Consider the following 14,836-nt stretch of genomic DNA (forward strand, 5'->3'; position numbering starts at 1 on the left):
AAGTCTTTGCCTAAGTCTACTTTTGAGAAACATGTGAAAAGTATAGGCATGCGTCGGCTATCAAGTCTCTCTGAATAATGTTCACATCAGGGGGAGTATCATCTCAATGAAGTAGGCTGGTGCGTTGTACTCTTTTTCTCCTACGATCAAGGTTCAGTTTTTCTCCCACAGGGTTTTTGTAACTTGACGAGGTTTTTGACGAGGCAACAGATTAGCACCACTGGCATATCAACGCGCGGCACAAGGGGGAGTGTTCTAGGATATTCTTTATGTGTGCATTTGCCTTATGCCAATAGGATATGTAGTTAGACTAGATCTATGTATTCATATCCTTACCATACTGGTAATGTGTAATTCCCTATATAAAGGGCTCCTATCAATGAATGAGATACACATCTTTCACGATTCTCTATTCTCAATTTACTTTCACTTCATCACTTCCTAATTTGTTCTTAAAATCGGGCAATTGTTCCAAGTATTTGTCTTTTTTTTTTTCCATCCTCCATGTAGTATATACCAATGTCGACATCATCTTTTGTACAGACATGACTCCAGTTTAAGAAATAAATACAATTGGCTTCGTATATAGAATCATCAAAGGGCACAATGTAGAATGATGAATTGTTTGCTCCCAAAAACAAGATTCTATTCCCCAAATTCTTTACTTCTGATTTTGCCCATGAATTACCAATATCAATTGGCACTACTAACACTCTATAACTAACAGTTATTTCATAGTTGTCTTCGAATAAAGTGAGAACCAATAACAGGGTCCTTTTTGCTGATTCCACCAAATATCGTGGAATAAAAAAGAATAGTTTTTTTTTATATAGAAGAATAAAAAAGAATATTAGGGCTGAAGAATTCGTCATGTGGAATCTCTGGAGCAACAAGGCTTATTTGTGCATTATTTGGATCTTCGATGTCAATAACAAAAACCTTACCAAGATAGTCCACCACATAAAATTGTCCCTTGTTATAAAGGGCATATAATAATGTTAATGGCTCTGGTGAAGGTATAGAAGTCCCTGAAGTCCATGTACCAATGTTGTACCCTAACTTGTAAAATGTCAAACGATGATATGATAGAAGCATGATCCAATAATCTGATTTCCAAGAAGGGCTCGATGACAATACAAACTTTATCAAATTAGGGGGTAAGGCATGTGTTAATACATGATATACATCAACTTGGTTCTAAGTTGCGGCCTGATTACTAGCCGCATTGAACAGCCGTGGCCATTGGCTTGTATTCGTGCTAACTTTTCTTAAATATTATCATCTAAAAAGAAATAATATCATCCCTCCTCCACCTGCTCATATACCTCCTCTGCTCCCACCCCCACATACGCATCTCCCTCTACTGCAAACACACTGACGCCCCTCACGTCAGTCTTGAACCAAACCCATGGTATTCTCTCAATGTAAAACAAGGTCATCCTCATATTACTCCAGTGAGAATGATAAACCTTGTCCCTCTCTGTTGGGCAGTTGTGCTGAATTTAAACTCGCTTTATCGCAGGTTCAAGCTCCTCTATGTTCATCATTGATTGCACTCTTTTAATTTTCCCTCTCTGTTGGGTAGATGTTTCCAGAACACAAGCATGCTCCACTTAGCATTCTCTGGATGTTTATTAACCTCCTCCAAAACATGACGGCGATGAACACTATCTCCTCCATTAGAGCCTTCCCTTTTACGTTTTCCTTCCAGTGGGTTAGAAGCTCTACCCTACAGAAATATTTACTCCAATTTTAGAATTACAAACCACTATCATGTTGTGCTCACCGCACGTAATAACAACGACAAACAGATGAATGAAGATCACTGTGGAGAAAATCCTACATATACCAAATATATGCATGCAAGAATAGTAAACAAATAGCACACAAAGGGTTTAATATGGTTTGTTAATAGCCTGCGTCCACAAAGCAACAGGGAAAATATAGTCCACTATCAACTGAGGGGTTTACAGAGGATCACATCAGCTCTATCACCTTCTTTCTCTCAAAATCTCTTTGGAGATTGAATTCATCGGTGAGTCTATCTCTGGCAAGGAGTCTGTGTCCGTCAACGTCACACTCGTCGCTAGTGCAGGAGCATATGATTCGGAGGTCGAGAAGTCTTCTCCTCTACTTCCTTATCTTCCTTGAGGAGTTGCAACCTCAACCGGAAGAACTTACAGTGGACACATACATGTCACACTAGCCTCCAGATATGAACTTCCACAGGGGAAACCAATTGATATATTCCAAACATATTACTAATAAACAAGGAAAACTTTCAAATACATAATGGTAGGAAACAATTTTCATGATCAAGTGGCCATGCTCTACTATTGTAGATAGTCGCACATTTAGCACAATTTTTTTTTTGTGTGTGTGTGTGTGTGTGAACCTCTCATTCTAATTCAGTGCTCTATAAACCGTACATGCGGGAAGGTTTCCCATCACACGGCTCACCAACATGATCTTTTACGGTGTCAGGTGTACGATCTCGCTTTCTTTTGCCCCTCAAATGTAGGACATCCGCCGTGCTTAAGCCCCTTCTTCCCTATACATGAACCAACAACTTAGTTAGTTGCGTGCGTTCATCACAATCTACCACATCACATGAAGTGAAGTCGACGATTCTTAAAAGAAAGCAAAGCGCTTTGCCTTTCCAAAAATAATTTCTTTTATCTGGGCACTTATAAATCCTGCCCAAACTCTTCGAGTAAGCAAAGATCCTTTAGTTGGTCGAGTCTAGTGGCTTAAGGTCTCTAAACTCCGTCCACCCAAGCCAAGTGCTCTTATTTTACAACGATAAGGACGATTGTTTCCTTTGCCACTCAAGTGTAGGACATCTGCCGTGCTTAGGCCCCTTCTTCCCTATACATGGACCAACAACTTAGTTAGTTGTGTGCGTTCATCAAAATCTACGCCATCACATAAAGTGAAGTCGACGATTCTTAAAAGAAAGCAAAGCGTTTTGCCTTTCCAAAAATAATTTCTTTTATCTGGGCACTTATAAATCCTGCCCAAACTCTTCGAGTAAACAAAGATCCTTTAGTTGGTCGAGTCGAGTGGCTTAAGGTCTCTGAACTCCGTCCACCCAAGCCAGCTGCTCTTATTTTACAACGATAAGGACGATTGTTTCCATTACTGACCAAAGACACAAGGAAAAAGCAATTGGCCAGACCAACCTACAAAAACGAAACGGTCCATCAAAATCGAAAACAAGATTACCGGGATAGGGTGATAGATATAAGGTAACAACCTACTTTTGTGGTGGTGAACCTCTCATTCTAATTCAGTGCTCTCCTGGTGGTTCGGAAAGGTGGAGAGGAAAAAGATAGTTCAGGGTAGAGCGGATCAAAAGTTCTTAAGAAAGAACATAATTTGCACATGTTCTACCCAGCTAAGATAGAAAGTGTAATCGAAAAATAAAAAAAAAGAATAAAAAAATAAGGACATCTTAGACCAATTAAATGAATCTCTATTTTTTTAGTTGAATACTCTCCAGAAAGAGAGAACCTCTTGTAAATCAAATTTTACAAAATTCTTACACATTTTTACCCCTATTATAAATATTTTGTCTAATTTATTCAACAAAATATTTTTTCAAAAAACTCGTTAGAAGATGGACGCATATTACTTACTTGCTGAAATATACAAAACAATTAGGTTATGACTATGATCCTTTGCAATTTCCAAAAGCTTTGTCTCAAACCCAACCACTACCACAAATATGGCACAGCACTAGTCTCTTTACCCGCCTAAGACGGCCAACAATCATAGTTAAAAAACCCATGCCATGTTCGACGAAATCCCAACTTAAATTTCAGCCTTCCATTCTTGAGCTGCAATCAACTTCTCAGCTGCAAAAAATATGCAGCTTCTTGTCTAGAGCTAGATTACATAGTGACAGCGGTGAATGTTGGATCACCTTGAGTATAAGATGGCTGAGGCTTCTCTCACCCAACAAACCTCTCTCAGATCATATGTAATTAGGTATGCAGAAAAAGTAAAAAGTAGACACCCATAAACGGCACTGAAAATTTTCAGTGAAGCACAATCAGAGTACCCCAATCACCGCCACAGCGGTCCAGTTTATGCCACCATGATTGGCATTCTTGGAAGTTCAGGCCGAATTTCTGAGATGAAGGAAGTGATCAATCAGATGCAAAATGACTCCTCTGAATGCAAAGACTCGGTGTTTGTGGCTGCAGTCAAGACATACGCAAGAGCAGGGCTGCTGGACGGGGCGGTATCTCTATTTAAAAACCTTTCACAGTTTACTGTGTAAATTGGTCATAGTCTTTAATACCCTGGTGGAGACTATGGTCAAAGAGTCCAGGCTTGAAGACGCTTGTCGTCTTTTCATGGAGCAATGCTGTGGGTGGGAAGTGAGCTTAACGGTGCGGTCCTTGAACTTGCTTATGCTTGCTTTGTGCCAGAAGGGTCGTTCGAATATTGCACTGCATGTTTTCCAAAAGATGGATAAATGGATTATCAGAGTTACCGGATTTTAATGAGAGGGTTGTGTGAATATAGGAGGCTGAATGAGGCAACCCATCAACATTAAACTGAATATGTAGATTTAGACTTATCATGCAACATCAACAAGAAACACACCAAGTATGGATCATCAATGCACAAAGTTATCTTCATATTTTCTATGTAATCTTGAAACAATAATGTAAGACAAATAGTATGAAGCCGAATTACACCAGTAACACTGTGTGCCCACAGGGGGTACCCCTTTCAGAACTATCTTCCTCTGGGATCCTCCAACTCTGAAAACACTGCACTTGATGTTGTATCAGATTCTTGATCACTGTGGTCATGACCATCACCATTGCCAATTTCAATTTGTGGAAGCCATTCTGGAATATCTGAAATGTAATTTGCACTGTTTGCAGCTGAAGCGGTGAATTGTATAGAAGCCTCTTGTAGTTGAAGAGCATACTCCAAATTCCATAACACATCTCCCATTGTTGGCCTCTCAACCCCATATTCAAGCAAACACTTCTCTGCTGTTTCACCAAATTTTCTCAGTGATTCAAGATTGACACTCCCTACAAGATTCCGGTCCATAATCTTCTCCAATCTTCCTTTCTTTTGAAAGTTCATGGCCCATTCAGCTATATTAACCTCTTCTCTCGGGAGTGAAGGGCTTATAGCAGGTCTAGCACATAATACCTCTAATAAAACTACTCCAAATGAGTATACATCTGACTTCTCAGTGAGTTGCTGCCGACGATAGTAATCTGGATCAAGATAACCAAAGCTCCCCTTCACTGCAGTACTTACGTGTGTTTGATTCAAAGTAGGGCCTAACTTTGACAATCCGAAATCAGCCACTTTAGCAGTCAGATTCTCATCAAGAAGTATGTTGGTTGATTTGACATCTCTGTGAATTATAGTCTCCGCTGCTCCTGTGTGAAGGTAATGCAATCCTTTTGCAGCTCCTATGCAGATCTCAAGCCTTTGTTTCCATGTCAGTGAAGGAAAATCTGAGCCATACAAATGTTTTCGAAGAGGACCACCAGCCATGAATTCATAAACAAGGATCATCTCATTAAGTTCCTCACAGTAGCCTATAAGAGAAACCAAATGTCTATGCCTCATCTTTGACAGCATCTCAATTTCTGTCCGGAATTCTGTGAGTCCTTGTTGAGACCGTGGATTTCCACGCTTTACTGCAACTACACTCCCATTTTCTAGAACTCCTCTATAAACCATTCCAAATCCACCCACCCCCAAAACCAATTTCTTGTCAAAGTTATTTGTTGCTTCACTGATATCTGAGAAAGCAAATACTCGGCCTAAACCAAGCGAAGGTGATGTGGAAGAAGAGCTGTCAATCGAAACTTTAGAATCAGACAGTCCTACATGAGTAGGAAGTGGCAGCCATGTTGAACTTGAGCAGTGAGTATTTTTCTTCTTTTGATGGATTCGACGCAGATACAGATAGAAAGCAGTTGACAAAATCACAAAGACTACGAATCCTGCTGAAGAAGAACAAACTGCCAGCATCATCCACTTTTTCTTGCCTACAGGGGATTTCAAATCCGTATAATACTCCCCTGGAAGATTTACATCAAGGCTGTCTCTAGAGTTGCTCATTTTCATAATCTCCAAACCATTCAAGATTGCATTGGATGAGAGGCCTGTTAGCATGGGAGGACCAATCTGAACCAAAATCCGGTCTGATCCCATTGACACATTTGTCACAAAGTCTATGAAGTAAGCTGCTGACAATGACATTGTCCTGCTTGAGATATCAAAACAGTCTAGAGCAGATAGTTGATTGACATACACATTGAACAGCAAATTATTTAGAGATGTACTTACAATGTCACAGAAATGCAGCCTAATAAGATAGCTGAAGCCATTTTCAACTTTAAATCCCCATGATATGTTAAATTTCTGATTCAACACATTTGCATCTGCCATTTCCTGAGCTGTGGCATAAACCCAATTTGGTGCAATTTCGACTGAAACTCCATCAGGGTACTTGATTGAGCGTGGATTGGCTGTGACATTTCTCGCAGATGCAGCATTGACAAGAAAAGCCTGATCTGGTTCCCATGTCCTCCACAATGTGTCATTCTTGGGTGTTATATGTGGACCTCCCATGTTGATCCTATACGCTGTCTCAAAAGCTACATGACTAGGAATCTCTATACCAGGCTCTAATGGAACAGCCGTTATATTGGTGCTAGGGAATTGCTCACCTGGCACTGAAACAACCTCTATCGCATTGATGAATGCAACTGAACCATTCCAAGGTGAAAATGTCAGTACCAATTTCTTAGAATCTTTTCCATCCACTTCAACTACATACTCCTTAACAAGCCTAGAGACTTTGCGTACTTTCGAAAATGAAAACCCATGAAGCAGGGTGATTCCATTAGCCACTACAGAAAAGACTGCAGACTTCAAGTTGAAATGTGGGTTCTGAATTGGGTACAAATGCAATCTTATCCAATGGCGGCCAATCTGCTTAGTTCTAAAGCTATAAGTTGAAGTTACTCTAAAAACCTGGGCAGTGCTATACAGAACAGACCGGTTTGACTTCGACAAAGCTTTCTCATCAATCACTGAAACTACATCGTGGGTATGTGAAGATAAAGTAACATGTGGGTTCCCAGATTCAGGCTCAAAAACACGGCCATCATCAAGAACCAATGCATTGCTCCCCCCACAATCAATGAAAAATCTATCTTGAGGATGAAAAGAAGCATATACAATTGATGACAATGATGAAACACAGAGAATGCATATCAATAACAACCCATCTGAGTAACCCATTATTCTAACTTCTTCATATAACAAATATTGAAGGACAAATTGAATGGGAGAGAATCATACCTGGGTTTTTTTGAGTGAGAGAGTTTGCACTAAAAGAGAAAGAAAGGATGTAGCTTTGGGTTGTGTTGAAGGAATCATAGTGATGCTATACTTTCCAAGATGTAGTCAGTGACTATGGAAAATAAAAAAAGAAGATTATAATACAATTAATCGTCAGATTCAAGTATAAGTTTCATAAACGTGGGTGTGATCATATGACTTCCCTGAAATCATTCAATTTTAAACCTCTTCCAGAACTTAAAAGACCTTCCCTTTCTTTAAGGCAACAGCCAGCAGATTCTCTGTTATTCATTTTTCTTTAAGAAAAAAAGAAAAGAAAAAAGGATCAGTTAGTGGATTCTCTGTTGAATGTTGATTCTGTTGACCAACTGTTTTCTGGGTCCCTGGACTCTGCCATTCAAACCCGTTTTCTGCTTCCAGAGCAGGTTTAACAACCAGTATTATAGTGATAAGCAGATTGTTACAGTATCAACAATATTTAAAGTGAGGTAAGTTGGCCATGCCAGCTTAATTAATCAGATTAATTTAGCTGGATTGGGCTACAAAAAAGCTGGTGCTTAACAGAAGCATGGCATTGCTCTCGTGTGATTATGACTAAAACTAATACTAATCGATGTTGATCACATGCCTCCCCAGGCTCCCCGGATTAAAATGTGGTGTCTATAACTATAAGTTGTGAGCTGTGACAATATGATATTTTGGGTTCACAATTTCATCTCTCACCAAGTAGCTATAATTCTCTCCAGCAAAGTAAGAATAGACTTTTTATTTTTATTTTATTTTTTATGAGAAAAATAGATAACAACAACAAGCCCTAGAGCAACCAATTTGAGTAGCATCTAAATGAAAGGCTATCTGAGACTTGAATGGGAAAACTATCAAACAAAAGCTTTGGATTGGAAATAGAGTGACCAACGTCCTCAATTGCATCTGCTAGTAAATTTGCTTCCCAAAATGAGAGAATAAAATATTTTTAAACCAACTTGATCGTAATATGGTGAGCAATGTTATGAATGAGAACTTTTATCCTCCGAAATTTCCATAAGCTTTTCACACTGTTGATAACTAGAGAAATGTCGCCTTCAAGTAAAAGGTTCTTATGGTTGAACCTCTTTGTTGCTAACCGACAATCTTTGAGAGTTTGACATTCAACAACTCAAATAGCTTGACATCTTTGAGAATACACTTTGTCGATGAGATTTTAGCGATGAAATCCTTGAAAAAAAAAAAAAAGATTACAAACTTATGTTCTTTAGGTTACTAAAAAATGTAACATTAATTATGAATTGTGGAGTGCAAACTTCAAAGTGTGAATTTCACTCCTTGTATGATATTGGGATTTATAAAAGTGCTTTAATCACATTAAACAAAAAAATTACAAGAAGCATAGTCATAGGCTCATAGCTGCTCTCTAATCAAGAATATGAGCTAGCTTGATCTCAGCACTGTTGGCCATCTCATAGATGGAATTTAACTTGTAAGAAAAAAAAATAGATTGGCCGGCAAAGTAGTCACTAGTCATCCTTCGACCAATTAAACACCCACCAGACACACAATTAGGGTTCTCAAGAGTGTGCATACGTATCCTCTGATATGTAATTCTTTGAAATACATAGGGAATTTCCGCATAATCAAATTTCCCTTATACTATTCAGTGATTAGAGATCTAACGTCATTAATTTGACAAGATCTCTGTTTATACTTGACACACTGTCGCATTTTCATCAATATATATATAGCAACATCTGCAAGCAGAGACTAGCTAATGGAGTTGCCGATGAAGGAAGCTAGACTAAGTAAACATCAGCTAGCACTACGTTGAGAGATACTACGTAGGTACTGAGGAATGAGGATGACCTAAATTGAGGAAAGAAGAAAAGGATGGAAATCCTAGCCTTTAATTTGGCTCTTCAACCTTCCTCCCAGATATCTTCTTCATCTTCATCTTCTTCTTCTTCTTTCTGATCACGTTTTGACTTCATGCCAACCTCGCGAGTATTTCTTTCTTCTTCTTCTTCATGTTTTTGTAAAAGAGCAGCATAATAAGTTCTTAACCACTCCACCTGGAAAGTACTACTCTTGCTCTCATTATCTTCATGAGCTTTTTCCTTTATGTCATCTGAAAACTCTCCCTGTTGTTCGTAATTTGGAAGGTTCATCCCTGGCTTGCTCAACCAGGGTGGATATACTTTCTCCACCCTTGTAGTAGTATCATCTAATTCCGATTTAGTATCGTCTCCCTTGTCTTCTTTAACCCAAGTAATAACCTCAACCTCTGTAGCTCCAACATCCTGCCCTAGCCCACTAGAAGATTTAGCTCGCGCTTCCCAAGCTCGGAGTGTTCCAACTGAGGAACAGGTAAGTCCTTAACCTTATTAATTTGTTTTAAAGGCTTCAGTTGTTCCTCCATATTTCGAAGCATGGCTTTCGATTGCTCACGCATTTGTCTCCTTGAAATAATACTGCTTTCTCCATCTCCTATTTGTGGAGAAGCTACATCATTGTCCGTCTCAACCGCCACAAGTTTCCCTTTGCATTCTTCACAGTGAAAGTCACCATCCTCCATCGAAATCAATCTCAGTGCATCCAACGCGTCATATCTTCTCCCACAATTCTTGCACAAGTATTGTTGTACTGTGTTCTTGTCCTCCAATTTCTCTTTCAACTTTTTCTTCATTCTATGCAGTCTGTACCTCACTACATCATACATCTGAGCATAGTCTAGACAGCAGTAAGAGTACGTATACATCTTGATTTTCTCTTCCCCTTCTTTCTTTGCATGTCGTTCTTTCCTATGGTCTCGGGTGACCAGCTTTTCCTCCTCGAAAAATCGCAAAGTACGACGAAGTTGCTTCGAGTTGAGATTCAAGTCCTTGGCCAAATCTTCTTCTCTTACCCATTGTCTTCTCGAGAGCGCTTCAAGCACAACCACCCCGATTCCTCTATTGTCGACGCTCCGGCCACTCTTGGGCTGAGAATTATCCGTTTTCGATGAAATATCATCATCGTAGAACGCTCCGGCCACAAGCCTCACCAACCTGTTGAAAGGCTCGATACTCGTCATGGTCTAAGACAAGCAGCTTTGCTTTCTCTCGCTTTTGAAGTATTTGTTAGCTTTCTTCTATCCGTGAATGGATTTGTCTGCTCAGGTTCAGCTTATACTATTATATGGTCTTTCCATGTCCTGATGGGAATTGGGATTCCTAAAGCAAATTGGCGTTTTATTTCTTTCCTTTCATTCGTGGGAAGAATTTATAGAATATTCTCAATCAATTATGTGACAAATGCCAGTTGTTTCCTATGTAGAGTTGTGCACACACACATATATAATTCACTTTTCCCATTGCAGCTTGGTTTCCGAATCTCTCTCGCTCTCTACCTCCATCGAACTACATTCTATTATATATTTGGTTTATTTCAGTGATATTGGCATTTGAGATTTAGGGCTAGCTCTGTCTTCAGTTTTTCACCATGGTTTCCTTGTCTGAAATGCTTCAACGACCTCTGATTGCTGCCGCCGCTGTTGGCTTTGTTTCATTTTCTTCCGACTTCTATTTCATGCTGCCCTCTCACAAACCAAACAACTTTTCTACTCGTACCTCCGACTTATCAATTTCTTCCTCATTAAGCATTTCAGACATTTCGGCTTCTAAGCTTGCAAATTTGTCCTTCGTCTCCAGAATTCGAGTACCAATTCCCAACATTAACTTCCCAATTCCCAGTCCCCACTGCAATTCTGGTCCCAAGTTACTATATTCGTTTGCATCTTCCCCTACTCTCCTTAAGTTGTATCACTCTGCAGACTTGAGCAAGGCGCCAAACCCAACTGCATATAATCATGATGTATTATCATCTGCTTCCGTACCTGATGTCTCCTACAGATGGCATTTGCCTGAGCCAAATGCTCTAGATGTTTCCGGTACCGCTGATTGCTCATCAGCAAAGATGAGGACTGTGGTGGTTTTGCTGGGATGGTTAGGAGCAAAGCAAAAGCATCTTACGAGGTATGCCGAGTGGTATACTTCGCAGGGGTTTCACGCCATTACATTTACTTTACCTATGGCTGAGATTCTTAAATACCAGCCCGGTGGTAAAGTTGAAGAGCGCATTGACTCTCTTGTGACTCATTTGGCTGATTGGTTAGAAGAGGAGCAGGGAAAGAACCTGGTTTTTCATACATTTAGCAACACTGGATGGTTAACTTATGGCATAATGCTTGAGAAGTTTCAGAAGCACGATCCTTCTGTAATGGGCAGGATTCGGGGCTGCGTTGTGGATTCAGCACCTGTTGCGGCACCAGACCCGCATGTCTGGGCGTCTGGTTTCTCTGCAGCCTTTCTGAAAAAGCATAGTGTAGCAACAAAAGGAACGGCAGGCGCTAGTGATCAGTGAGGCATGGATGTTTTGGTACCTAAACCTGGAGCAACTGAGGCAGCTTTGCTTTTAGTTTTGGAGAAGATCTTTGAGGTGGTTTTGAATCTTCCTACAGTTAAGATGAGGCTTTCTGATGTTTCAGGCTTACTGTCAGCACGACAGCCAAGCTGTCCGCAATTATATATCTACAGCTCGGCAGATAGAGTCATTCCTGCAGAATCTGTGGAGTCGTTCATAAAAGAGCAGCGCAGGGCTGGACATGAGGTTAGGGCTTGTAACTTTGTCTCGACACCTCATGTTGTTCACTTCAGAAATGACCCCAAGCTGTATACGTCTGAGTTAACACAGTTTCTGGAGGACTGTGTGCTTGCTTGTTGCAAAAACTCTCATTAATCTAAATTATGGAGCCACTGAAAATGACCCCAATCCTCCAAAGGTGTATGAAGTAGATACAAACAGGTTATTCTCAATTTATCATTAACAAAGATGTGTCACTCACTTCAACTTTGGTTTCCTACAATCCTACAGTCCTACCAGATGTTGTAGCCACATTTAGGCAATGTCATTCTGTAATGAGAGCAATGGTTCCCATCTTTATGAAAAATTCAGTCTGTGTATGAAAATGAAAACTATAAGGAACGACGGCAGCCGGTTCACTTCTCTACAATTCGAGAAGCCCTTTTAGGCTAACAAGTAAGGACATCATGGAAACTTTAAAACACAGCTCCAAGACTAAATTTATTCATCCAACCAGAGGCAAGATTGAAGCCCGGCCCCCATATTGTAATGCAAATTGATCCTAAGGTATTCTACAAGCTAGAATACCTTCTATATATACATTCTCTGATCCTCTATATCAAATTTAGCGTCTTACTGATCTCCTTTCTCAAACTCCAGCTCATACATAACTTCTCAAAACATTTGTCGTCATAGCCCACTACTAGTTACTGAACACATGCATCCGCACCAAGCTCTAAACACTTACTGTACCAAGCTATGATAGTAGTAACTAAGCCACAAATTCTGACAATTATATCAACATCAGTCGTTAGGATATATTATACCATTAGCATTGTATATGATCGGTAAGAAAATTTCATCAAATCCAAAACAAAAATCACCAAGAAACTGAGCAAACAATTGTCATAGAAATTCAGGACAGTTTTCGACAAGAGAAAGAAAGCATAAAACAAGAATCACCAAGAAAAAGAAAGCATAAACAAGAATTGAACGAAATTTATGAATCACCTTTTATTTACTCGATGCACTTCCTGATCGACCCAAATTTATATGATCCATTTTTGTCACCAAATTTTCCATTTTTTCTTCTCTAGGTTCTGCCCTTGTCACCAAATACTCCACTATGTCTCCTCTTTCTCTTCTATGTGCTGCCACGAGTTGCCGGAGGCTCATGATTGTTTCATCTATTTTTGATTTGATAATTGTGGCTAGTGTCGTAGATTCATCTCCTATTATTTTTTCTCGACTGTAAGGATGAACAACATTACGACCCAGTCGTTGCAGGATAACAGGCCGCATCGGACCGCCGTGGCCGTAGGCCTGTATTCGAGTTAGCCGTTCATTCAAAATTTCCAACCTCGTCTCTATTCGAGTCCTTTCCTGCAACATTTTTAACCTCGAAAGTATGTGTCCTAGAATCTCTTCTGTGAGGCCAAGGCGGCGGTCCATCAGCGCCAGGACCTTATCTGGGGTCGCAACACCAAGGCCCCCCAGCTGTATTATCTTCTCCACCACCTCCTTATAGTGCTCGACTGTCCATGACGACCAGCAGTTATTTGCTCCTTCCACGCCTAGGCCTGCAAAATCTCTCACCAAAGAATCAAACTCCGGCAACTTCTTGAAGAGGGATTCATTCTGTTGGTGGAATTGCCGGAAATAGTCCATGTGGAGTTGAATGGTAGACGAGCGGAGACCGTACACCCTGCTCATAATGTCCTGTGATACAATTTGCTTGATTTGTGGTTTGTTCAAACCACCGTTGCGGACCACCGACTCCAAAAACTGCTTGTGGTGCTCCAGCGTCCACCTTATGCTGAACGGAAGAGACCCTGTTTGGGAATAATATCCGGACATCGCTGTTTGGGCATATAATCCGATCATCGTTTCCATATTTCAATGACTCAACTTGCGGTTAGGGTTTGATCGACGAATATTGGTTATATATATGGTGCGGCAGTTGATAAATGATAAGTACAGAACTACATTAGCGGGATAGCTATCTGATGATCCGGTAATCATTCGCAGGAGAGTAACCATTTGCAATTTTGCATGAAGAGAAATTTATAAGTATAAGAGTATCTCCAACAGCTTCCTCAAAATTTTTCTAAAACGGGGAAACAAAAGCTAAAATCTCCAAAAGTTTTATGCTCTAACTCCAACAGCTTCTCCATTTTGGAAATTTTAGCATTTATTAAAACAATAAAAAATGCTATAAGATTATTAATAATTCAGGAGAGTAACAACCTCCTAGTAATTATTCGCAGCAGTAATAAGTTTTTTGACAGCATCAGCTAATTGTAAAGAAAACACAAACGATAGAAATAAACTATGAATTTCAAAATTAAATTAATGTCAATGACTGAATGTTATACAAAATTTTGAATTTGGTACTGACTTTCCTATTTATCCAAGCCTTGCCCTGACTAGACTCATGAATAGTCTTCTGAGTTTTCTTCTGTAAATACCGCAAACCTAAAAGATGGCGCCTCAGTATCCGTACGGTGAGGCCCTGCCGGCGCTCCTCATCCATCAGCCTGAGAACCGCCGTCGGGGTTGCCTTGCTCAGACCACCGAGCTTTGTCACAGCCTCCACGACCCGCTTGTGATGTTCCACCGTCCACGATGACAACAGCCTCTTAGGAGTCGCCACTTGCAGGCCCTCAAAATCGTTCACCAAACTCTGGTAAGGATCAGAACAAGCAAGTTGGCTTCTGCGACCTAATGATAAATGGGTTCGTTTGTTTAGTAGCTGAAACAAAACCATGTGGTGCACTAGGGTTCTTTGTGAAAGACCCTTCACATTGTTCATCATCTCTACTACTACGCTCCTCGGTGTTCCGATTTTGTTAAAGCCGCCAAGCCGGAT

The 14,836-nt window shown here is 40.2% G+C and overlaps 1 protein-coding gene and 2 pseudogenes across 1 annotated transcript; 1 reads left to right on the forward strand and 2 right to left on the reverse strand.

The window, feature by feature from the left end:
• Positions 1 to 4,735: 4,735 nt before the first annotated feature.
• On the reverse strand, positions 4,736 to 7,296 carry LOC101305321 (receptor-like protein kinase THESEUS 1-like). The gene has a single exon (XM_004308840.1). The coding sequence runs from the start codon at positions 7,294 to 7,296 to the stop codon at positions 4,750 to 4,752; it is 2,547 nt and encodes an 848-aa protein (XP_004308888.1). The 3' UTR covers positions 4,736 to 4,749.
• A 1,970-nt stretch (positions 7,297 to 9,266) lies between these two features.
• LOC101305615 lies at positions 9,267 to 10,420 on the reverse strand (annotated as a pseudogene).
• Positions 10,421 to 10,827: 407 nt separating this feature from the next.
• LOC101305900 lies at positions 10,828 to 12,123 on the forward strand (annotated as a pseudogene).
• The last annotated feature ends 2,713 nt before the right edge of the window (positions 12,124 to 14,836 follow it).

The sequence above is a fragment of the Fragaria vesca genome, linkage group LG7 (assembly GCF_000184155.1).
Source record: "Fragaria vesca subsp. vesca linkage group LG7, FraVesHawaii_1.0, whole genome shotgun sequence".
Classification (NCBI taxonomy): domain Eukaryota; kingdom Viridiplantae; phylum Streptophyta; class Magnoliopsida; order Rosales; family Rosaceae; genus Fragaria; species Fragaria vesca.